Source organism: Capricornis sumatraensis, chromosome 13, assembly GCF_032405125.1.
Source record: "Capricornis sumatraensis isolate serow.1 chromosome 13, serow.2, whole genome shotgun sequence".
NCBI classification, from domain to species: Eukaryota; Metazoa; Chordata; class Mammalia; order Artiodactyla; family Bovidae; genus Capricornis; species Capricornis sumatraensis.
Genome location: NC_091081.1, coordinates 1,044,699 through 1,071,503, shown reverse-complemented (window position 1 = coordinate 1,071,503; position 26,805 = coordinate 1,044,699). Strand labels below are relative to the sequence as shown.

Genomic DNA, 26,805 nt, shown 5'->3' with positions numbered 1-26,805 from the left:
AACAGCTCGTGCTTTAAAAATACGGGATTACATGGGATGTCTCTCCATGATTTGGGTATCATTTTTAGTGGCACAGAGACCCCAGAACAGACAGTAGATTAAAGTAGTATTAGTCGCTCAGTCGTGTCCAACTCTTGTCTACCTCACAGACTATAGCTCACCAGGCTTCTCTGTCCATGGAATTCTCCAGATAAGAATACTGGAATGGGTTGCCATTCCCTTCTCCAGGGCATCTTCCCAAACCAGGGATCGAACCCAGGTCTCTGCATTGCAGGCAGATTCTTTGCCATTTGAGCCACCAGGAAAGCCCCAGTAGATTAAAGACTTAAGCCAAATTAATGATGCAGAGGCCTGCAACCAAAGACTTATTAACCACGAAAAGTCAGAGAATTAGAAGCGACACAAAGGTGTCCAAGGACTCTTCCTGCCTCCTGCTCCATCCTCCTTCAGGGAGTTGATACGCAAGAGGGGACAGTGCTGACTCTCTGCTCCTTTCAGTTACCATAATTCTCTTGTTCAACCCTCCCCTGGTAGAAGCCCCACCTCCTCACAGGTAAAATTTGGGGATTTAGGACCCTCAAAGTCTTGGGGACGATCCTAGGGCTGGAAAGTCAGAGATAACAATATGGACTTTCAGAGTGGACCTTGGATGTCCCCCTGAATCGGGGGGCACCCCTGCACGGCTCAGGGTGTCACCATCACCATGGGTGTCAGTACAGACCCTGGCCATCCACTGGTAACAGTGGAGGACATAGTGAGAAGGAGGCTGGAGAAAATACTGGGGATGTTAAGCAATCCCCATGAAAGAGTCTCTCTGCGCCGGACCCACAGTCAGTTGTAACCTGCTCCCGACGGTGGTGAGGATCAAAGGTAGCAAATCTCCCGAATCTCTGCTGGTAAACCACCTTCTCCCACAATTACTGAAAAGAGTTCCCTGAACTGGTAATAAAGGGATTCCTTATCTCGCATACAAGAACCAATTATTTACCTGCAGAGATTTTGGATCCTATGTGTTCAGCTGAAGTTGCAGGGCTGGGGAAAGATGTGGTTCCCAGAGACAGACACTGTCTGACAGCAGGACAAGAGGCCGGGGGTATTCGGTCCCCAGGACTTAGATCAACAAGATATCAACCAGCACCTGAGCTGAGCGCTGTTGATTCTCAGTTATGCTAAGAATGTTCTGGGTATCCATAAACACAAACCCTCCAGGTGGATGACAGCTCTCCACCCAGAGTACATGACAGAGGGTTGCTCGGGAAAGTCCCTAATGGACAATAAATCCCAAAGTGACAACAGATTCCTGATTCTAATCTGGCCCATCTAAAACCATCTCACCTTCTCTGAAAGATTAACTGTCGTAAGGAAACTGAGACAACACAAGAGTATTTAATACTACTTTATTTCACTAATAACTCCAGTTACCAAAAGTAATGGCAATTTCAAATAACTTTCTAAATAAAACTGAGAAACTCAAGATGATCGTTTCTATTTTAAAATATATTAGTAATTAAACATTAAAAGCATTCTAATTTTATTAGAAGGTTGGGATTAACATATACATACTATTATATGTAAGATGGGGCTTCCCGAGTGGCTCAGTTGGTATAGAAGCTTCCTGCAATGCAGGAGACCTGGGTTCGATCCCTGGGTTGGGAAGATGGCCTAGAGAAGGAAATGGCAACCCACTCCAGTATTCATGCATGGAGAATTCCATGGACAGAGGCTACAGGCCACAGTCCATGAGATCACAAAGATTCAGACACAACTGTACAACTTTCACTTTCATATGTAAGACAGATAATCCACAAGGACCTACTGTATAACACAGGGAACTATACTCAATATTCTGTAATAATTTATATGGGAAGAGATCCAAAAAAGAGTAGATATATGTTTATGCATACATGATTCACTTTGCTGTATACCTGAAACTAACACAACATTGTATCAACTATACTCCAATATAAAATTTTAAAAATTTTAAGCATTTTAATTTTAAAAGCCACTCCCTCATTTTACATTTTATTTACAAAGAGAATAACAGAAACTTTTTCTAGCATATTTTATATAAAAAAACAACCTTTATGTTAAGCATAGATTGCTTTTTTTATTTACTTCTTACTGAAGGCTGACTTCACTATATCAGAAGCAGAAAAAATGAGCCAGTCAGATATTAAAAACACACTTGTTTTAACACAGCCAAAATATTCATAATTTATAGCAAAAATTCATGAGGACCTTAAAAACTAATTTTAAATATTATGTTTGCAAACATCAGAATGCAAGTACTCTTTTAAAGATGGGTCTATTTTCATCGAAAACTCATAAAAATGCAGAACCTTCTATTTTTGCCAAGCATTATCAAATTTTCCCAGACACTTTATGACTAAGTCTTTAAAGTTCTGTTTTACTAAAAAAGGATCTAGTCCTAAGCATAAGCTCTAGTAAAGTTTTCAACACGTAACTGCTGTATCTATATACAACAGAAATAATGTTAAAGACAAATATGAGATACTGGGTTAAGTATTTCATACAGTTAAGACTTTTAAGAATAATAGCAGGGCTTCCCTGTGGTCTAGTGATTAAAAAACCACCTGCCAATGCAGGGGACATGGGTTCGATCCCTGGTCCAGGAAGATCCCACATGTCCGTGTGCAACTAAGCCTCTGTGCCGCAGCTACTGAGCCTACGCGCTAGAGCCCGTGCTCCCCCACAGAGAAGCCACTGCAATGAGACGCCCGCGAACCCTGTCTAGAGAGCAGCCCTCGCTCGCTGCAATGAGAAAAAGCCCACGTGCAGCAACAAACACCCAGTGTAGCCAAAAATAAATTTATTTTTTTTTAACTTAAAGACTAACAGGAGTGAAATTTGCAGCTAATGATAAATGGGATGAGTACAGTTTAGAGGAGGCTTACTGGAATCCCAGCCCAAGTGCTCGGGTCCCACCCACACGCCTGCTCCTTCCAGTCTCACCACCCTGCATCCAGTGCAGCTGTGGACTTCTTTGAGGAAAGCAGTTACTATGCTTCAAGCTGTTCTTCCTGAACTTAAATCTCACCCTCTTCCGCTATCGGACAATTAAGTCACACAGGATTTATTTTAATCTTCTCATTGTAATACTCTTTCAACAGAGTTAAGGACACAGACATGGGGAGCCAGCACCTAATGTCTGAAGTCGTATTAACGCAGTCTAATATCTTATTGTCGTTAAGTTTGGGGTTTTTTTAACCCCACTCTGCCTACTTATGCCTATGCTTCCCCTGCCCCTACTTTCTATTTTACAGCAGTATATTTCTTAGTAAGGTAAGTACAAACATAATAGGTAAGAAATATAATAGTTATGAGAGGAGTATGTCAAGGCTGTACATTGTCACACTGCTTATTTAACTTATACGCAGAGTACATGGTGTGAAATGCCAAGCTGGAATCAAGATTGTCAGGAAAAATATTGGCAATCTCAGATACGCAGATGAAACCACTCTAATGGCAGAAAGCAAACAGAAAGTAAAGAGCCTCTTGCTGAGGGTGAAAGAATAGAGTGAAAAAGCTGGCTTAAAATGCAACATTCAAAAAACTAAGCTCATGGTCCCATCACTTGATGGCAAATAAAGGGGGAAAAATGGAAACAGTGGCAGATGTTATTTTTAGGGGCTCCAAAATCACTGCAGCCATGATTTTAACAGTGACTGCAGCCATGAAATTAAAAGACATTCACTCCTTGGAAGAAAAGCTATGACAAATCTAGAAAGTATATTAAAAAGCAGAGACATCACACTGATGACAAAGGTCTGTATAGACAAAGCTATGGTTTTTCTTATAGTCAAGTACAGATGACTTGTACAGAGAGTTGAACCATAAAAAAGGCTGAGCACTGAAGAACTGATGCTTTCAAACTGTGGTGCTGGAGATTCTAAGAGTCCCTTGAATTGCAAAGAGATCAAACCAGTCAATCCTAAAGGAAATCAACCTGAATAATTGAAAGGATTGATGCTGAAGCTGAAGCTCCAACACTTAGCCTACCTGATGCAAAGAGCCGACTCACTGGAAAAGACCCTGACTCTGGGAAAAATTAAAAGAGGAACGGGGTGTCAGAGGTTGAGATGATTAAATAGCAATACTGACTCAGTGGACATGAATTTAAGCAAACTCCAGAGACAGCAAAGGACAGGGAAGCCTGGCATGTTGCAGGCCATGGGGTGGCAAAGAGACAGATACAGCTTAGAGACTGAACAAAACCAAGGACTTTTTGTAACGGATTGTTTATGCTCACCCAGCCGTGTCTGACTCTGCGCAACTCCATGAACTGCAGCCCACCAGACACCTCTGTCCACGGAATTTTCCAGGCAAGAGTACTGAAGCAGGCTGCCATTTCCTGCTCCAGGGGGAAGAACTGTTTGGGAGCACTATATATATTCTCCAAGAGTGTGAAAAGTGTTAAAGTGTTCGTCACTCAGTGATGCCCAACTCTTTGTGATCCCACTGACTGTAGTTCCCCTACCCCCAACAAGGCTCCTCTGTCCAAGGAATTCTCCAGACAAGAATACTGAAGTGGGTAGCCATTCCCTTCTCCAGGGGATCTTCCCAACCCAGGGACTGAACCACGGTCTCCTGCACTGCAGGCAGATTCTTTATCACCGACCCACCAGGGAAGCCCATTCCCTAAGAACTCCCCCTCAAAATGAATGTGGTTTCTCAATGTGCTTAATAAGCAAACTTCAAGAGGTAATAAGGAACCTGGCTTATTGGGAGATGCTGACCCTACATAAGTGTGTAATGTGTCAAGGTCAAAGTCATTACTCATCTAGTCCCAGAAAAGTACACCAAATTGTCCTCTTGGTGGATGCTGTGTTTAACTGTACATTAAATGTGTGAAGCTCCAAAAGAAAACAGTTATAAAGGACAGACTTCCAAATTAAAGCTATGAGAAGTAGGACTAGTTAAGCAACATTGAGTAATCAGGTTTCTTTTTTTTTTAATATAAACTTATTTATTATAATTGGAGGTTAATTACTTTACAATATTGTATTGGTTTTGCCACACACCAACATGAATCCGCTAACTCCTCCCACTTCTACAGCAGATGCCACAGCATGTTTACATCTCATTTCACCTCCAAGGTAGCCTCTATGAAACAGACTACACTTTTATCCCCTTCTCCAGGGCTGGGACCACGGTGAGGTGAGCCAGGCACTTGCTTCAGGTGCAAAATTTAAGAGGGTGCCAAAAAACTCAATAATCCAGTAACTCAATAATAATAGCAAAAAACTCAATAATAAATAGCAAAAGCAATACAGAATTATGAAACAAAAAAAAATCAAAATTTTAATCAAAGATAGGATCAGTATCAATTACTGATTTTTATTTGTTTGTTTGGCCTCAAGCAGCAATTCTGCTCAAGGAGGCACTGCCCTTTTCCAGGACAAAGAAACTGGGAGGGAGCAACAAAGACACGCCCAAGACTGCTGCGCTCATTAGGGCAGAAGCAGGACCAAACCCACCCAGGTCCCTGTGTGGAGAGTCCAGGCCAGTTCCCCTCAGGAAGTTCTCTATTTTACAAAAGGAAAATCTCCATTATGCATCTGAAGAGGCTAATAACCAATCTCCCTGGAGTAATATTATTCTTAAATAATCTGAAGGTGGAACTGAACTCAAGCCAAACTCACAAGGCATGTAAATCAATATGAAAGTCAAAAAAATCGGAAATTCATTTCACTGACACGATGCAGAATTATGAAACCAAATTTTTAAAATAAATACTTACTGATGGAAGAATAAGTGTCTTGAAAGAGCCTAAAAAGGAAAACAGGGAAGAAAACAGTCATAATTTGAATATGATGATATAACATAAAACTCATGAAGACTCTCCTAATATTCTTTCAAATATACAGGGTATCATAAACTTACTAAATCGCAAATTTATTCACCCAAGCCAAAACGACTTTATTAAAGCCCAGAACACAAGTGGGCGAACCTCTCCCCGAAAACCGGGTTCTGCTCCTCTTTTCCACGTTCGTTTCTGGTGTCAGTGTTGCTGCTGTTTCTCTTGCTGTTTTAAGGTTAAACATGTTTGAGGGACACTTCATACAGTGAACAGAAGGAAGCTGAGGTTCACTTCTAATGAACATTTCTCATATACTCATGACAGACAGAAAAAAGGAAGGCATTAGTCACATCAGGGGTGAGCTGGGACTCCTAACTGACCCACTAGTATTAAAACGATGCAGACTTTTTTCATGTAAGTTACTAAACAAAGACTGCTAATTTAACTCATGCCAACTTCTCATCAAATCTATTTACTGCTAGGGAAAAACGTTCCAAGTTAAAAATAAAACAGTACTTATTCGAAGTTCCCATTTAAGTGACATGAATTTATAGGTGGTAACAGGCCCTCAGTTTCTTCATTCATTTAAGAAACACTTATTAAGGGTAACCCAGTAAATAAGACAGACACAGCCCCTCTCCTCCTGGAGGCCACAGGCGTCTACCCCGTGGGAACAGACAGGCAAAGCATGCAGCAGGGGTCAGGCCAGTGGCTTCTGCAATCAGACCACTAGTCCTTGACATGTTACCTAATTCTCTAGGTTCAATTTTTTTATCCACAGAGCTTCCCTGCTAGTCCAGCGGCTGAGTCGGCCTTGCAACACAGGGAATGCAGGATGAATCCCTGGTCGGGAGCTAAGGCCCCACATGCTGCAGGGAAAGCCATCATGCTGCAACTAGGACCCAATGCGGCCAAATTTTAAAAATAAATACTTTTTTTTAAAATCTTTGAAATCAAAGAGCTAAATAAATGGAGAGACGCTCAATGTTCATAAATAGAACAACGCAATTATCAAGACATCAGTTCTTCCCAACTTGATCTTTCGAGTCAACGCAATCCTAATCAAAATCCCAGCAAGTGATTTTATGGATTTCAACAAACTGATTCTAAAGTTTACATGGAAAAGCGAAAGACGCAGACTAGCTAACCGTACTGAAGAATAAAGGTGGAGGAATAATGCTGCCTGACTTCAAGACTTACAATAAAGCTACAGTAATCAAGACCATGTGATTCCAGCAAAAGGATAGGCAGATCAATGGGAGGGAATAGAGAGCCTAGAAATAGACTCCATAAGTACAGCCAACCAATTTTTTTTATTACTTGTTACTGAAGTGTAGTTGCTCTACAATCTTGTGTTCGTTTCTGCTGGATGGCAAAGCAAGCCAGTTAAACCTGCATATACATCTACCCTTTTTTAGATTTCCTTCCCATTTAGGCCACCATAGAGCACTGAGTCTAGAGGAGGGCAACCCACTCCACTACTCTTGCCTGGAGAATCCCATGGACAGAGGAGTCTGGTGGGCTACATTCCATAGGGTGGCAAAGAGTCGGGCACAACTGAATCGATTTAGCACGCACACACAGCACTGAGTAGCGCTTCCTGTGCTACACGGTAGGTTCTCATTAGTTACTCTTTCACACACAGTAGTGCACGTGTCAGTCCCAATTTCCCAGTTCATACTATTCCCCCTCCCCTGAGTAACCATAAGTTTGTTCACTGTATCTGTGACTCCACTTCTGCTTTGCAAATAAGCTCATCTGTACCATTTTTCTAGATTCCACCTATAGGCAGTTTTAGGAGACAACTGTTTTTCTCTTTCTGACTTCACTCTGTATGACCATCTCCAGGTCCATCCACGTCTCTGCAATGGCACCATTTCATTCCTTTTTACAGTCCAGCAATATTCTATTGCACACCTGTACCACATCTTTATCCATACCTCTGCTGATGGGCACTGAGGTTGCTTCCATGTCCTGGCTATTGTAAATAGTGCTGCAATGAACTTCAGGGTGCATATATCTTTCGGAACTACGGTTTTCTCTGGATATATGCTCAGGAGTGGGATTGCCTGGATCATATGGTAGCTCTACTTTTAGGTTTTTGAGGAACCTCCATACTGTTCTCCATAGTGGCGGTAACCAATTTACATCCCCACCAACAGCGTAGGAGGGTTCTCCTTTCAGTACACCTTCTCTAGCATTCATTATTTGTAGATTTTTGATGATGGCCATTCTGACTGGTGTAAAGTGACACCTCATTGTAATTTTGATTTGCATTTCTCTAATAATTAATGATGTTGAATATATTTTCATCTGTTTGTGGGCCATCTGAATGTCTTCTTTGGAGAAATGTCTATTTAGATTTTCTGCCCATTTTTTGATTGGGTTGTTTGTTTTTTTTATATTGAGCTGCATGAGCTGTTTGTATATCTTAAAGATTTATCCCTTGTCAGTTGGTTTATTTTAAAACATTTTCTCCAATTCTGAGGGTTGTCTTTTCTTTATTCTTTCCTTTGCTATGCAAAAGCTTTTAAATTTAATTAGGTCCCATTTGTTTATTTTTGCTTCTAATTTCATTATTCTAGGTAGTCAACTTATCTTTGTCAGAAAAAAAAAGACTTTAGGGCAGTAAAAATACTTTGTATGACATTATAATGATGAACAAATTGTCATTATACATTCAACAAAACCCACAGAATTTACAACACCAAGAGTGAATCTTAATGTAAACATGTAAACTATGAAGTTTGGGAGATTATGAAATAACAACACAGGTTCATCCTTGGTAAGAAAAATAATGTGCCATTCTTATGAGCAATATTGATAATAGGGAAAGCTAGGCATGCATGATGTAAGGAATAATATGGGAAATCTACAAAAATAATTTTTCATTTACGTGAATGTTCAGATTGAATATTATGATGATAATGGCCAGATAACTGGAACATTCAAATAAATACTGGAGTATAACCTACAGAATAAAATAAGAGCCTATGAATTTGTGCTGGTATATTATTTAAATGAGGGAGAGGAAAAAGTTACTCTTTTTTTTACTATTTTTAATTAATTTTATTGAAGGATAGTTGATTTACAATGTTAATTTCTCCTGCAGAGCAAAGAGATTCGGTTATACATACACATTCTGAAAAAGTTATTCTTTACCATAGAATTCCAATTAATAAATGTAGAAGGAATCACGGAATTAGAAAATTTCACAACAATTATGATAATAACTGATTAAGACAAATTACCAATCTTGTATGTATATGTGGAAGGACTAAGTCCCGTGAGAAATAATAAACTATAGTTTGAAGCTCCTAAGTGTTGAGTGTTTCATTCACAGCAATAGATAACTGGAACACATTTGAAATAAAAAAGATTCTCTAGCAATTTTAAGTATTAGTATCCTTATTTTACAAATGAGAACCTGAATCACAGAGACCTTAAGTGAGTTCCCCAAAGTCACATAAAAAAGAAGTAACAGAGCCGAGATTCTAAGCCACTGCCTGTTTCTACCAGCAACTGTACTTTTGTTCTTATATTCCACCCACCTTTGATTACATAAAAGCTGCACATCCTGGGAAGCCTCTTTGTGTATGCTCCTGACTCCCTCAGTCAGACAGGTTCAAAATCACAATCTCCTGGACTCCCTTCTCCCCTCGACTCTACCTTAATCATCACCAGGAACCCAGATACTCTTCCATGATGTTTCTCCCCACCCTTAGAGGAGCTGCAGTGGTGGAGCTCATTAAAAAATTTGTGTAATACAAGAACCTTCTGAAAAGGAAATACAAACTGGACAATTTCTCAGCTCTTTTTATCCCTTCTTCACACTACGCAGTCTCGATACATTTGAAGTTAACTTCAAGATCGGAAAGGGGCTGCCCTGGTGGTGCAGAGGTTAAAGCGTCTGCCTGCAATGTGGGAGACCTGGGTTCGATCCCTGGGTCGGGAAGATCCCCTGGAGAAGGAAATGGCAACCCACTCCCGTATTCTTGCCTGGAGAATCCCATGGACGGAGGAGCTTGGTGGGCTACAGTCCACGGGCCGCAGAGTCGGACACAACTGAGCGACTTCACTTTCACTTTCACTGTCAAGATCGGAAAAACTCACCTTCAAAGGAAACAACCACACGTGTCTAAGGTTGGTTCCCTGGGAAGCTAATTCTGAGACGGTGATGAAAAAGCAGGGCGTGCGCCTGGGACCAGCCCTGGAGAAGACTTGTGGAGGCAGGACTGGGGAAGAAGAGGGAAGAAGCCGCAACGCAGGCTCCAGACACATCCATCGGGAGCCCTCAGAAGCCAGTCAGACCCCTAGCTGCCCCGAGTAGGGTTGGCGGGGAAGCTGGGCCTCCCCCAAGGAGGGTGCGGGGCAAATCTCCCTAGTGGGCACAGTCCCCGAGGAGTCAGCTCAGAAGGCAGTGGGCTGCACCATCCCCCAGTGACTTCAGAGAATAAGTCTTCATCCCTGATGCGCTGGTTCTGGGAGGGAGGCCATGGCACCCCACCACAGTGTCCCACAGTGGAATAAAATCAAAAATATTAAACTGCAAGGAGCTCTTCCCCCAACAAACCAGCATGCGTGATTATAGAGTCACTGATTTTTCACATCTTTAACATAAACCATCAGGGTTGCCTGTTTTGTCAGCCCCATGACTGGAGGAAACAATGTGCTTCCTTTCTGCCAGGGCCCGACCAGCGAGTTACCTCCCATCACTGGCAAACTCACAAAGACTAGACTGCGAGTGTGTGTGCGTGTGTGTGCATGTGTGCTGTGTTGGGGGCAGGAGACGGGGAGTAATTTATTTTTATCTACATGACACTAAGCAAGGAGAAAATTAAAAAGCAGCTTCGAGTCTACAATCCAAATAAATCCAGTAGGTTGATTAATAGGAGGTCAAGCATTGCAGCAACTCAAAGCCAGCTACCCAGATTTGAAGTGCAGGAAATCCCATTCGTAGACATTTTTCTTAATTTTTAAGTTTATTTATGTTTTAATTGAAGATAATTGCTTTACAGAATTTTGTTGTTTTCTGTAAATCAATATAAATCAGCAGAAGGTATACATGTACCCCCTGCCTCTTGAACCTCCCTCCCCACCCCACCACTCTAGGTTGATACAGAGCCCCTGTTTGAGTTCCCTGAGTCACACAGCAAATTTTAATGCAGCTCTTCATAGAGTCAAAGTTTTGAGGAATTTTCTCATCAGAGAGAAATTGGAAGAGGGGGTGGACTGCAAGCCCGGGTCTCACTGCTCAGACAGGTGACCATGTCCACCACAGACCCAAGAAACACACAGCTGCCCCCAAAAGCTGGGATGCAGAAGGAGAGAGGTCTGTCTACCCCTAAATCTTGCTGGACTCAGGAAGTGACTTGAAGAATGTGCAAAGAGATCCAACTTAAAGCCCTCTCACTTGTTCCATGTGTCCTTATTAAAAGGTCGACTTGAAGTACTTGACATTTTTTTTTAACTTGCTGTCTTCCCTCTAAATTTACAAGGGCAGCCTGGAATCTCCCAGGCACTGGGTAAGTCTTATTTGAAAGTCCTAACATTCTAGCAATAATTTGCAGCAGCAAAATATAAAATTCAGAGCAGCGTGGTAGGAGTGCCAATGAGAAATAGTCATCTCTTTCTCTGGGGCTTCTAGGTTGAAGATGAAATAGATGGCATCTGCAAATTGTTGTGAGCATTTTTTCTCCCTTTTTCTGGGGCCTTTTGCTGAGACTCAGACACAGGAAATAGTAACCACCTCCCAAAAAGCTGCATGTCATTCTTAATCACTGACTAAACATACATTCTGTTCTGTGAAGCCCTTCTCAATGTTATTGCAGATAACTCTGTAAAACTCAGATCATTTTTGTGTTACTACCACAGAAAGTCGATCTTAACATCCTCCAGTGCTTTGGCCTTCCCAGAGCCACCAAAACCACTCAAAAGAAACCTTGTTTTAAAGCTTCACACTTGGCACGGGCCTGAGAGCTGGCCGTCATTTGATTTACAAATAGAGTCAAAGTTATTTTTAAATCGTGTAATAAGCATACTCGAAAACTAACCTTTCCTTAACTTTTTAAACACACTCCATTATGCCATAGGCTGCCTCTTCTGACATCTGTGCTCACCAAAAAGCTCTGCAGAAAATCGCTAAAGGAAAGGAGAGTGTGTAATTGGAAATCCAACTGGGTCCAGAAATATTCTCTACAGGAAAAAAAGGGTTTTCTATCATGTATGTGCCTGACTTAGTGTTTACTGGTGAATTACTTTTGACAGCTCCCTGCTGTTCAGTAATATACAATAAAGAACTTAAGGAAATCACCTTTTCAGCTAAAAAATTTGACCTCTTTACCAAATTAAATATTCTCTCAACAATACCCTCATTATTCAGCATTTTCTTTGATTACAAATGGACAAAGTGGTAAATGGGGTTTCCACCACAAATTTATGGAAGGCAAAACCTTAAAATATGATCCTGCTTCACGATTTAATGTCATTTTTAAGCCAAGGAACTCTTCAGTGAACTAACTCATTCTAGACAGAAAACAGAAGTGCTTTAAGCAAAACAAAACAAAAAAAATGTCCTTCGGTCCCTTACATACTTCTTTACTTTTTTCTCTCTCCTGCCTCTCCTTGCTTACAAATCTCTTTTCTTTTTAAAGAATTTTACGATTCTAGTTAGTTAGTCATTCATTGGCTACACTGGGGCTTTACCGCTGCGCAGGCTTCTCTAGCTGTGGCGAGGGGGCCTACTCTCCAGCTGTGGCACGCGGCTTCTGGTTGCAGCGGCTTCTCTTTCTGCAAAGTAACCAGCTCCATGGCACAAGGGCTTCAGGCTGCGGCTCCTGGCCCCAGAGCACAGGCGCAATGGTCGTGGCCCACAGGCTCAGCTGCCCGGAAGCATGTGGGATCTCCCTGGATCAGGGATCGAACCTGTGTGTCCTGCCTTGGCAGGTGGATTCTTTACCACTGAGCCGCCACGGAGGCTCTATAAACTTCTTAATCAGAGTTTCATATACAATGTTTTGTTCCATTTAGACTGATGAAGTGTAAAATAGGTCAAATGAAAGCCCACTAAAAATAAAATAAATAAAATGGCACAATATAAACTAATTGTTAGGTGCTATACAAATGAAAAGCCATTTAAGCCAAGCTCTGGGCTGCTAAATATACAGGCCATTCATCATGTCAAGGTCAGCAATCTATAGCCCACAGGCCAAGTCTGGCCTATGCCCATTTTTATACAGTTCATGAACTAAAAATAGTTTGCATTTTAAATAGCTGGGGAAATTTTAAAAAGAACAATGTTTTGTGACACATGGAAATTATACGAACTCCAAATTCAAGGTCCACAGATAAATTTCTGTTAGCACACGAGCACACTCCTTTGTTTCACACCACCTATGGCTGCTTGCACACTACAATGGCCAAGTAGCTGCAACCAAGACCACAGGCCAGCAAAACCTACTGTGCTGACCGTCCAGCCCTTTATAGGAAAAAAAGTTTACTGACCCCTATAGTATGGTGTTCTTTTTAGAAAGATATATATTCTCCTTCCTCAAGGGGTGAGGAATAAGGCTGAAGGCCCACTCGAGTCAGAATCAAAGAGCCATCAACAGAGACACCTGGCAATAAAAAACAAAAATACAGACACACCTTGCCTCACGCCACAGGCTTGCACTCACAAGGGAGGCACCAGGGCAGTGTGCATGCTGGGAGAAGCTCAGTACAACATAGCTGAGATTCCCAAGTGTTTACTCTGTGCCAGGCACCGCAGTGAACGTCCTAAAGCAGTACACCACAAAAAAAAGGGAAAAGAACAAAAATTTTTAAACAAACCAAAAAAAGGAAAACAAATAGGGTGAAATTAATTTTAATAACATTTTATTCACTCAGTCGTGTTCAACTCTTTGCGACCCATGGATTGTAATCCACAGGCTCCTCTGTCCATGGAATTCTCCAGGCAAGAATACTGGAGTGGGTTGCCATTCCTTCTCCAGGGGATCTTCCTGACCCAGGGACCAAACCCAGGTCTCCCGCAGTGTGGGCAGATTCTTTACCATGTGAGCTACTGGGAAGGCCCATATAACCAAAATATTACCAATAAATGTGCAATCAATATTTAAAAAATGAGGTTTTTAATTCATTTTTTAATTGAAGGATAACTGCTTTAGAGAATTTTCTTGTTTTCTGTCAAACCTCAACATGACTCAGCCATAGGTATACATATATCCCCTCCCTTTTGAACCTCCCTCTCATCTCCCTCCCCACCCCACCCCTCTAGGTTGATACAGAGCCCCTGTTTGAGTTTGCTGGGCCATATAGCAAATTCCCATTGACTGTCTATTTTACACACGGTAATGTAAGCTTCCATGTTACTCTCTCCATACATCTTACCCTCTCATCCCCTCTCCCCATGTCCATAAGTCTATTCTCTATGTCTGTTTCTCCACTGCTGCCCTGTAAATTCTTCAGTTCCTTTTTTCTAGATTCTATATATGCGCATTAGAATATGATAGTTATCTTTCTCTTTCTGACTCACTTCACTCTGTATAATAGGTTCTAGGTTCATCCACCTCATCAGAACTGACTCAAATGCATTCCTTTTTATGGCTGAGGAATATTCCACTGTGTATATGTACAATAACTTCTTTATCCATTCATCTGTTGATGGACATCTAGGTTGCTTCCATGTTCTAACTATTGTAAATAGTGCTGTAATGAACAATGGGATACATGTGTCTCTTTCAATTTTGGTTTCCTCAGGGTATACGCCTAGGAGAGGGATTGCTGGGTCATATGGTGGTTTTATTCCTAGTTTTTTAAGGATGGTATGGTTTTATCTCCATACCATCTTCCATAGTGGCTGTTAACAATTTATATTCCCACCAAATTATTGAAATAATTATTATCCCACCATTCCCAAAACAAATTATTGAGTTTTGCTCTGCTTTTTGGCACTAAAAGTATTCAAAATCCAGTGTATATTTTATACTCAAAGCTCATCTTTATATGCACGAATCACATTTTAAGCTCAAAAACCACATGTGGCTAGTGGCTACCAAAATGGACAGGGCGGCTCTAAGGCATTGCCTCCTTTAATCCTCACAACAGAGTTTGAGGTAGGTACTATTACTGTTGCCTTTATGCAGATGAAGAAAGAGACTAGATGAGCTGAATGACCTTCCCAAGGCCACATAGGTAGTAAGAAGCAGTGTAAGGGCCCAGTTCCAATGTGTCTAGTGAAAAAGTGCAAGTCACTCAGTCGTGTCCAACTCTTTGCAACCTCATGGACTATACAGTCCATGGAATTCTCCAGGCCAGAATACTGGAGTCAGTAGCCTTTCCCTTCTCCAGGGGATCTTCCCAACCCAGACATCGAACCCAGGTCTCCCACAATGCAGGCGGATTCTTTACCAACTGAGCTATCAGGGAAGTGCAATGTGTCTAAGGAGTCCCCATTCGGACCCACTGTGTCTCCCAAACTGCATAGGACAGCCCCAGCTGTCTAAAACTGCATAGGACAGCCCCAGCTTCTAAAATATCAGTCCAAAAAGCCTCATACTCCTCCCCTGTCATGCCTCTGTGGCTTACTGCACTCTCAAGCTAGTATCTTGACACACCCACTCTTCCATACTTTCTCTTATCCATGTGTTTTCAGATCGAGTCCCTATGTAGCCCTCCAGATGACCATCCAACAGGCTGGTCAACAGGCTCATTTGCAACACTCACACCACATTCCTGGTTCCCTTGCATGGCAGACCCAGTTAACCCACCTGGTCTCTACTTCAACAAACCCACACTTTATCTGAGAACAGCAGCGTGGCGGCACTCCCAGTGGCCTCTGCCGCCAACCGGGTTGGCACGAGACGTGAAACCCACCTGGCATCCCTGTGAGGAGCCTGAGAGAACAGGAACTTTGCGCGGCACCAAACATCATGCCACCAATTTTGGGCGGTACACAATTTGGTGCCTAATGAATGAATGGAGTTTGCAAAATAGTAAATGCCCTGTCTTAACTATATTCCTGAGGAGGTTTAAAACATTATTTCAGCAAATGTTAAATTAATCATACTAAACCATTTCTCCCTGTTTCATTTTCATAAACGTAAACTCCTAACATCATCCTGCCAAAAGAAGCTACCAGGCGCTCTTAAAACACTTCCCTCCTTGTTTGTTTCCAAGCACTTAACCTCTCTGGTTTTCAGATTTCGATTCATGAATCATTTCTTCAGAACTGAAGACCCACAGACCTGCCCACCAGCTCCCTACTCCTCCACCTCCACCAAATCCTTTTTGATCAGTTTCTTTGATCCCACTCTTGCAAAGGAAGCAAGTCAACTCATGGATTTTCCTAAGGGGAATGAGGGCAGAGGAGACCCAGCAGGTCGAGGACCCACTGTCATTTCCTCTCTTCCAGTTCTATCGCTGCAGCTTTGGTATGAGGTCCTCTTAGCCCAGACCAGGATGTGAGGAGCCACAAGTCCACTTCTTCTCACACTTACAACCACAGTGAAAGCAAAATGCCCTACCGCATCCCCTCAAGCTTCAAATGAGGCACGTGTGTGAGTGCTAAGTCGCTTCAGTCATGTCCGACTCTTTACGACCCTATGGACTGTAGCCCGCCAGGCTCCCCGGGCCATGGGATTCTCCAGGCAAGAATACTGGGGTGGGTTGCCATGCTCTCCTCCAGGGGATCTTCCCGACCCAGGGACTAACCCATGTCTCCTGCATTGGCAGGTGGGTCCTTTACCTCTAGTGTCACCTGGGAAGCCCCCAGTGAGGCATGCTTCCACACAAACAGCTCCCCTCTCTTCTCTGTTCTCCTGTGCACCCTCCCCTGATGCCAGTACTGGTATCCACCATTCTTGCGTCCCACTCGCTCACAGTCCAGCAGGGACCCAGGTTAGGGCAGCACCAGGGAATACCTCCAGTTCTGTGTTTCTCTCCTCAGGGAGCCTCTACTTTTAACGTTTATCCCCACTTTCTACAAAGAGATGACAGATCCGCACAATTTAGAGGTAACTATGGCAAGGTTTTCTAAAACCATATTTCAGTTTTATTCATCTCAAGCTGACACTTCAAAACATTTCTCTCTTCCGTTTCTTACTTATATCAAAGGGAAAAGTACCCTTTTAACTATAATCCACTCACCCATGCTCCTGACCATGACCCCACTTCTTAGGCTAAATTATCTACCCCTGGCCTTTACGTCAGTACTGTGGGGGGTCTTTTTAGTAGTTATTTTGGCTGTGCTAGGTTTCTGAGGCTGAGCGCAGGTTGCTCTAGCTGTGGTTGCTAGGGGCTCTCCTGTTACAGAGCCTGGCTCCAGGGCTCGAAGGCCTCAGCAGCTGTGGCGCACGGGCTCACTTGCACTAGGGTTTCCCTGGTGGCTCAGTTGGTAAGGCATCTGCCTGCAATGCAGGAGACCCGGGTTCAATCCCCAGGTCGGGAAGATCCCCTGAAGAAGGAAATGGCAACCCACTCCAGTATTCTTGCTTGGAGAATTCCACGGACAGAGGAGCTGGGCAGGCCCCAGTCCCATGGGATCACAGAGTCGGACACCACTGTGCAATCTTCACTTTCACTTTTCATGTGGGATCTTCCCAGACTAGGGATCAACCCAGTGTCCCCTGCATTGCAAGGTGGATTCTTAACCACTGGACCACCAGCGAAGCACCTCTACTGTGTTTTTAAAGAGACGATCCACCTCTCTCCTTTCAACCATCAAACTTCTACAGAGTGACACTTGATCTTCACAGTGGTGTACTACAAAGGTGATATTTGAATCAAAACCTGAAGCAGCTGAGTCATGCAGACATCTGGCAGAGCGCATCACAGGGAGAGAGATGAGTAAGTGCAAGGCCCTGAGGTGGGGACACCCTTGCTGTGTTGCAGGACCTGCATGAAGGCCTGAGAGGCTGCAGAGTGAGGTCGGGGAGTGTGTGAAGTGAGATCAGACAGATCGTGTAGGGTTTGCAGGCCATGGGGAGGCTAGATGCATGCTAATGCTGAGACAGGGAGTGACAAAATCCGGCGTGCTTCCTGGCCACTGGACTGAGAACAGACTATAGAGCCGTATGTGTGGGTGCTCAGTCAGGTCCGACTCTGTGACCCCCTGGACTGTAAGCCCACCAGGTTCCTCTGTTCAAGGAATTTTCCAGGCGAGAACACTGGAGTGGCCACTTTCTGTTCCAAGGGATCTTCCCAACCCAGGGATCGAACCTGAGTCTCCTGCATTGGCAGGCGAATTCTTTACCACTGAGCCACCTGGGAAGCCCCATAGAGCCATCAGTGGGGGCAGCGGGGAGCAGCGGAAAACAATCAAGGAGGCTACTGCAATCACTTTTTTGAAAGAAGAGTGCTTCTACATTTTCTGATTATATCTCCCCACCACCCGTTTATTACTAAAAACTTGCTTTTACTCCCAACAATCAACTTAGAAGCATTCATTCACTGCAGGCTCACCAATGCCCTTCTCTCTGTCCTTTTCTTCCCTGACTTTCTAGGACACTTCAGAGTTAATAAAAGGAAGTTAATAAAAACTTCCTTCTCAGTACTGTTTCTTCCCTTGCCATCTGAGCCATCTCAGCACCTCCAACCCATCCCTGTCTTGGCTGCTCACTGTCCAGCCATTTCACAGACTTCTCTTCCGCCTCCCAAGCTCCAGTCATCAGGCTGGTTCTTTCCATTAGCGTTATCTCTTGGGCATGCTGCGCCTTCCCACCAACACTTGAAATATGGTCTGCCTCTATGAAAACAACGCCTTCAACTCTCTCCCTATGCCTTCAACTCTCTCCCTAGTTACAATTTCAAAACTATCTGCTGGGCCTCTCCGCCAGGGTGTTTCCCCACACTCACCTAAAGCAGAGAGTAACATCTTTTCAGAAAACATACACACAAAGCTCTGTCTCCTCAGTCCTGCCACTCCCAGCCCCGGGCCCTTTCCTCTGGCACACCCTTCCCTCCTCTCATCTGTGAAGTAACTGTTCCCACAAAATGCCAAATATATCAGCAGAGGTGGAATGCTCGTGAATGGACATCTGTATAGTTCTGCATGTAAAATGTAACAGAACCAGACAGAGGGTCACACACAAGAAGCACTACTTACCAACCACACTGAACTTTCTAAACAAACAAGAAATAAAAACTCAGCCTCTGCACTTTTAATATTATACTTTTGCTTCTGCCACCTCTGAAACTTCCTTCCTTCTGCCCTGCCCGCCCCATTCATTCACGTTTCACATACAGCAAATAATCCATGTGTTAGTCACTCAGTTGTGTCCAATTCTCTGCGACCCCATGGACTGTAGCCTGTCAGGGTCTTCTGTCCATAGAATTCTCCATGCAAGAATACTGGAGTGGGTTACTATTTCCTTCTCCAGGGGATCTTCCAAACCAGAGATCGAATGCAGGTCTCCCATGCAATAAATAATAAATTAGCAGGGGGAAATATTATTAGGAAAACAAGGAGTTCCAACATTGTAAAGTCTTCTTAACAGCATAATGGATCAAACAGCAACCCCGCCCAAATTCTTACAGGATCTGATTTCTGTTTCCACCACAAGCCCTCAGTGACTCATTCTGTGTCAGAAGAAGAGCAGAACGTGTTTAACTTGGAGTTTAAAGAATCAGTCTGTTCACTTTCAACTTCACTCCATCACTGATTCATAATCAAATGCCAAGACATGTTTCTCCATTGCATTAAATTAACACCAAGGTTGAGGGCTGGAGGCTGCCTGAAAGGCACACAGGGAAACCTGGGCGGGGCCTTCAGCTGCCTTGAATCATCACAGACTTGCAAAGGCTTGCCTCTCACTCTCAGGCTTTCCAGTACTTGGTTGGTAACAATCCATGAGAATCGTCTTAACTGAAGCGCAGTTGTCCTCATTTTAGCACAGCTGAGACTCACTTGTGGTGGCTGCTCAAAATAAAGTTTAGATTCCCAGACATTACCCATGTCTTGAGAAGATGACCATGAATCTGTATTTCAATAAGTATGACTCACATTTTGAGAATCACAGCAATAGAATTTCTAAAACTAGCCTGGCCCCCAACCCACGCAGAACCATTAGTCCATAAAGAGCAACTCCACCTTCAGCTGAAACTAGCGCAAAAATGCAGGTAAGCATTTTTCAACTTCTTAGTTAGCTATATTTTGTTTGTATCAGATAAAGCAACATTTGCAAATATATCCTAAGTCACACACGGTTCCCCATATGTCAGGAGAGTTTCCTAGAGTATAACGGAAAAAGCACTGGATTGTAAATTTGGGGGCCTGTGATCTGTTTCCAGTTTCTGCCACCAACAGGCATTTCACCTTGAGCAAGTCACTAGACACCACCCTTCAGTCTCCTCAGCCATGAACTAGGCGACTGACTTGGCTCATCGCCCCCAAATTCTACGAAGCTCAGACTAAATCGGGAGGAGAGCTGGCACTGCAGCTTGCAACTCTTAGATCCAGATTAGATTTCATGAGATCCAACTCTGAACTACCACAAGCAAACGAGAAAAATGCTTTTCACAGAAGACTGATACCACATTGCGTCACTATTCCAAAGTGGAACAAGCAAAAATTCTTCCATGTTCTTCCAGGCAGTGGAAAACCTTCAAATTCAGAACCAACAGAACCATCAGAACCAACTTCACATTCAGGCGATATATACCATTTACTGTGTTAATCCAGGAAAATTATTCTCTCTCAGCCTCAGTCTTCTCATCTCTAAAATGAAGATAATAGGGCCTTCCTCCTAGGGTTATTGAAGTTAAGACTGTGCATTAATCTCCACACTAGAAGGAAACTCAGTACTTAATATGTTACATCCCTTCCCACCCCCTCCTAGTGAGTGTCTTTTATAGAGTTCCCAGTTCAAGATAGTCCCAACATGTGACCAAGAATTGCCTCTGACATGATTGCTGCCATCATCTTCCAATAACAGTAGGTACCAGCTCCTTGAATAGGTCTGCTGTGTTTAAGTGCTCTAAACATGTTTACCTCATTTCATCCTCACAATAACTGGGTAACTGTACAAAGCAGAAACCACTGCTCTTCAGATGATAAAACCGAAGCCCAGTGAAAAGGTGACAGCCCACAGACACACAGTCACCGATGGGAGGGCATCAGGTAGCCTGGCTGCAGAGCTCAAGCTCATTGCGACCACACTCTGGTCCTGCACTGTGTATACACATTACACACAATACCAAAGACATGTGAATGAAGAATCCACACCCTTTAAAAATAATTCTCACGTCGCTACAAGTTCAAACTGAGCTCTACTGGCACACTGCCTGTGAAAACCTTCCCTAGGAGACCTGCCCGCATAGCACACTAATTCATCTATGCTCATAAAAACCATGGCACTGATTGTGATCTACAAGCCATGAAATGTATGTTCAGGAGCTTTGTTTCCACCAGAAAGCCATCCAAGCTGAATTGAATGATTTTTTAAGTTCTTCAGCTAACATCTCAGATTTTAAAATATTGATTTTCCATCCCAGTGGATCAAGACAGAAAACAAAAAGGCCCATAGTCAATGAGAGAAGACAAAGAAGAATGTTTCATCCTTAAAAAATAGGAGATAAACATCCCATTAACTCTCCAAGATTTTAGGGCAAAAAGGAAAGGCAAATTATTAAAGGATACAGACATAGACACAGAGTCCACCTCACCCGAACCCTTCCGTGGGAAGATGGAAGCAGGCTCGGTGTAGTAATTAAATAAGCAGTGCCTCCAGGCCAGGAGCGGAGAAGGCGATGGCACCCCACTCCAGTACTCTTGCCTGGAAAATCCCACGGACAGAGAAGCCTGGTGGGCTTCAGTCCATGGGGTCGCAAAGAGTCGGACCCGACTGAGCGACTTCACTTTCACTTTTCACGCATTGGAGAAGGAAATAGCAACCCACTCCAGTGTTCTTGCCTGGAGAATCCCAGGGACGGGGAGCCTGGTAGGCTGCCGTCTATGGGGTTGCACAGAGTCGGACACGACTGAAGCGACTTAGCAGCAGCAGCAGCCAGGCCAGGAGCAGCAGCAGCCAGGCCAGGAGATGCCCTCCTGAGCACTCAAGTTAACAGTCAAGATTTTCTGTTTAGTAGTATTTTTTTTTCTTTTCTTTCCTCTTTTTTTTGGAGAAGAGGGACAGAAAAGAAATTGGATTAATTCATTTTTTATTTTATTTCATATTGAAGTATCACTGACAAACAATGTTGTGTTAGTTTCAGGTGTATAGCAAAGTGATTTGGTTATATATATATATACAGGTATAAGGAAATGGCAACCCACTCCGGTGTTCTTGCCTGGAGAATCCCAGGGACGGGGGAGCCTGGTGGGCTGCCGTCTACGGGGTCGCACAGAGTCGGACACGACTAAAGTGACTTAGCAGTAGCAGCATACAGGTATCTATTCTTTTTCCAATTCTTTTCCCATTTAGGTTATTGCAGAATACTGAGCAGAGTTCCCTGTGCTATTAAAAAGTCTAAAGACAATAAATGCTGGAGATGGTGTGGAGAAAATAGAGCTCTCCTACACTGCTGGTGGGAATGTTAACTGGAGCAGCCACTAATGGAAAACAGTATGGAGATTCCTTAGGTTTGTTTTTTTCTTTAATCTTTTATCAGGGGTATGTGAGACCAGTGACAATTCATTAGTGGAGGAAAAGGGTATATTCTTCATTATTTGAGGTAAATCTCATTCAGGAAAAACAATGAAAGTTTACAAATGAACATTTCAAACTGTAAAAAGAGAATGGGAAATAAAACAGAAATTACAGTTTTAAGGACATCAAAAATAATTCAATTACTCTACATGCTTTAAGAGTTGGTTCTCATTTATGACCTGTGAATTCAAAAGTTCTTAACATTTTTTTTCTTAATTTGGTGTGGAACTCCCAGGCAACAACACAATAAAGGAAGAAGTGAAAGACCGGAAGGTAAGAAATAAGAGGACAGACTCGCCCTCCAACAAACAGACAGTCTGATTCGATTTCAAATCTCCACAGCTGCTCCATCTTCTCTCCTCTGGCAACTACTCCCCACTGAATTTTATCAATTATATTTACTCAACTAGTTGTTTTCTACCATTCACCATAGAAATGATGATGATGATGGTGGTGATGATGGTGGTGGTTGTAATGACAAGTACACGCCATGTCTGTACTCTTAGAACTCCTCAAAGTGTATTAGAAACACTTCTTTCTCAAGGGCTATTGTTCACCAAAAAATAAATACCTAAAAATAATTGATCCCGTATAAATACAGTTGATATATTTACAAATGAATAAACTAACTGTAATGTAGTCCATGCTACTGGCCTCAAGGATGGAAATGTAAACAAAATTCTCCCCATATCTACGAAACAAATAAATGAGATTTTCCTTGAGAACAAGCCATACTTTTTTATTTTATTAAGGTTTGTGCTGTGCTTAGTCACTTAGTTGTGTCCAACTCTTTGTGACCCCATGGACTGTAGCCCGCCAGGCTCCTCTGTCCATGGGATTCTCCAGGCAAGAATACTGGAGTGGGTTACCATGCCCTCCTCCTGCAGGGGATCTTCCCAACCCAGGGATCAAATCGGAGTCTCTTTACATTTCCCACACGGGTAGGCAGGTTCTTTACCACTAGTGCCACCTGGGAAGCCCATTAACGTATATGCTGCAATTTAAATGCATTCTGGTTATGATGAAACACTGCCCTACCCAAGAAATTTCTAAGAACAGCCCAGCTGCTAGAAACAGGCACTCACAAACAGTCTCCCTCCTTACCCATCTCTGCTAGAAGGTGAAAGTGAAAGTGTTAGTCACTCAGTCGTGTCCAACTCTTTGGGACCCCCTGGGGACTGCAACCCCCCAGGCTCCTCTGTCCATGGGATTCTCCAGGCATGAATGCTGGAGAGGGTAGCCATTCCCTTCTCCAAGGTTATCTTTCCGACTCAGGGATCAAACCCGGGGTCTCCTGCACTGTAGGCAGATTCTTTACCATCTGAGCCACCAGGGAAGCTGTCTTTTCTTAGCAGTAACCTCTTGGAGGCCTCCATGAGAAAATGATGAAATAATCAGACCTAAAATGTATTTAACTGCTTGTGTTTAGATGGCAAGAAACAAAATGAATCCTAGGGAGATCCAGGCCCCATTAATCTACAAAGTCCTTCTTGATCTACATATTGTTACAACTGGAAAAATCAGATAAAGCAAAGGATGTGAAGACAGAAAGGGAGAAATGTCTTGATCCTTAAGTCCTAACCTTACAGGAAGCATCTGTTCTGAGAGCAATGACTCACAACCCCTGATAACAAAGTTAATATTTTCCTTTGAAAGAGGGAGCAAGCTTGCAATGGTATTTTCAATGAAACAGCCCCTGAAAATGGTGCATTTTCTCTCTCTCTTTTTCAAACATCCATTAAGCTCCCAGGATAGTGCCATCCGCCCCTCTGGAGCCTTGTGTTGTCTGCTGTGACTTGGTATTTCAGTATTTTCTTTAGCCATTATCCTAAGGCCAAGATTTCATCCATTTTCAGAATAAATACTCCAATAATGAAAGTAGAGATTGGCCCCCATGTAAATAGGAAATGATGCTTCCGGCATCTTCTTCTTCACAATATTCACAGCTGTTGTTTATTGAGTGTCTAACAGGTACTAGATACTGATTTTAACTTTACACTATCCCCATTTTACACATGAGGACACTGAGGCTCAGAGCATTTAAGTAACCTGCCTAAGATCACACAGCTAGTGAGAAGACTCAATCTCAGATCTTAAGCACTCACATTTCCTCTCCAGGGACAAGGCCTCCCACTTTCCTGTCTTTCCCACTACAAAACATAAAGTGGCCTGGCCCCTGCACGCATCACCTCTTCCAGCTCCAAATTTACCTACCCAGTCAGTCAACCTCCCAATACAGAAAGAATATCAAATGCAGATAAACTTTGATTTTATCTTATTTCATGATGGTATTAATTTCTCTATGCTGGTAAAGGGTAAACATTTATATAATGAGCTACTGTGGAATTTCATCCACCCTTCATTCTGTGCCCTTAAATTATTCTCTTAAAAGATAACTCTCAACATTATAGGAATTTATGCCTCAGTTTCTGGCCTATGACTAAACCTGTAATCATGCTTCTAGTTAACAGTGTTTATAGGTGGGTGGTAGGATTACAGGTGATTTTGGTTTATTTTCTTTACTTACAGTGTTTTCCAGGTTACCAGCACTGAGTATATATTACTCTTTCAATTAGAAAAAATTAAGTGTTCGTTTCATTGTGAAAAAATGAGTCTATATATTTAACTATTTACCCCTCAAAATTATTTTGCCCTTAGTACTGAAAAAGAATATATTCATTGACCCAATTTAATCCTGGGCCTAGTTAGAACCCAAATTTAACATAAGAGATGTGGGTTCTTTTACAAATAGCTCCCACTTTTTACATTTTTCTTTTTTTTCCTTGTGACTTGAAAAATTAAAACATATTCTATAAAACTAGATTTTAACTACAGTTCTTCCTGTACTTCCCATGGGCCTACTTAGTAAAATCCTCTGCACCCGATAAAGACATATGGTTACACATGGTTTATATAAACCATATGCAAATACGGTCTTGTGTCAGGCTTTTAACTATGCCCATTCCCTCTTCTGGGCACACACTGTCCTACACCCCCAGACTCCTGTGAAGCTCAGCATGGTCATGAGAGGAGGGGTGATATGAGCCATGTCCAGGCCTGGCCCACAAGGACCTCCCACAGGAAGAACTCCACGTTCCTGCCCTGCAGACTTGGAAGCCACATACTGATGATGACAGAGCCACAAAGAGGAAGAAACCTGGGCCTCAGAACCTCTCCCTAGAAGAGCATCCCAGGAACATCACTTTGGACTCTACATGAGTAAAAAACAAAAGTGTATTGTGTAAGCCACTGAAAATGTGGGGCTTCTTCATGACCCTACCTAGCACATGGCTTTATTAGTACACTCCAGTTATTAATGCAGATGTACAGATGTGAGATTTGGACCATAAAGAATGCCAAATGTCAAAGAATTGATGCTTTTAACTGTGGTGCTGGAGAAGACTCTTGAGAGTCCCTTTGACAGCAAGGAGATCAAACCAGTCTATCCTAAAGGAAATTAACCCTGATACTCATTGGAAGGACTGCTGCTGAAGCTGAAGCTCCAATACTTTGGCCACCTGATGCAAAGAGCTGACTCAATGGAAAAGACCCTGATGCTGGGAAAGATTGAAGACAGGAGAAGGGGATGACAAAGGATGAGATGGTTGGATGGCATCACTGATTCAATGGACATGAGTTTGAGCAAACTCAGGGAGATAGCGAAGGACAGGGAAGCCGGGCGTGCTGCAGTCCATGGGGTCACAAAGAGTTGGACATCACCAAGCAACTGAACAACAATTATTACCGCAGAAGGAGCTCTGCTGTGTATCTTACCTTTTTCAAAGACTCCTTCTGCTTCCAGGACAGAGACCGTGCGGTTGGCTGCCATCTTCATCAGTTCCGCCTTCACGGTGACCTGTGAGGGGCTGTGTTCCAGAAGCTCCACCCCAATCGTCACATTTCCTCCCGGCCTGATGATCCCAGGGACTGTCACCAGAAACCTGGGCCTAAAAAGTTCCCAACAACAAGAGGAAAATGAAGTTGCTTATCCTTACATCTTCATTCTTTTGAGATTCTCAAATTTCATAGATGGTGAGATAGATTCCCTATACAGTGTCAACTGTAACTGTTTCAATTAATGTGGCCCCACTGCTCCATTTAGCAACTGCATTGAAAGGCTGCTGAAAAAACAATCATTCCCCTAAATCAATTTTTCTCCTGTTTTATTGAGATAAAACTGACATACAGCATTGTACAAGTTTAAGGTGTACAGATAATGATTTGACTTACACACGTTATGAGACGATTATCACAATAAATTTAGTGAACATTCATCATCTCACATAGGAACGAAATTAAAGAAATAGAGAAAATACTTATTTTTTTCCTTGTGATCAGAAC

At 42.8% G+C, this 26,805-nt stretch overlaps 1 protein-coding gene across 1 annotated transcript in view; it reads right to left on the bottom strand.

Moving 5' to 3' along the window:
* The window catches only part of CD109 (CD109 molecule), a 134,933-nt gene that overhangs the window by 107,146 nt on the left and 982 nt on the right, over nt 1-26,805 (bottom strand). The window contains exons 2-3 of the mRNA XM_068985506.1: nt 26,239-26,411; nt 5,762-5,790 (exon numbers count right to left, since the gene is read on the bottom strand). Coding sequence (XP_068841607.1) covers nt 5,762-5,790; nt 26,239-26,411 — 202 coding nt within the window. The remainder of the gene's footprint in view (nt 1-5,761; nt 5,791-26,238; nt 26,412-26,805) is intronic.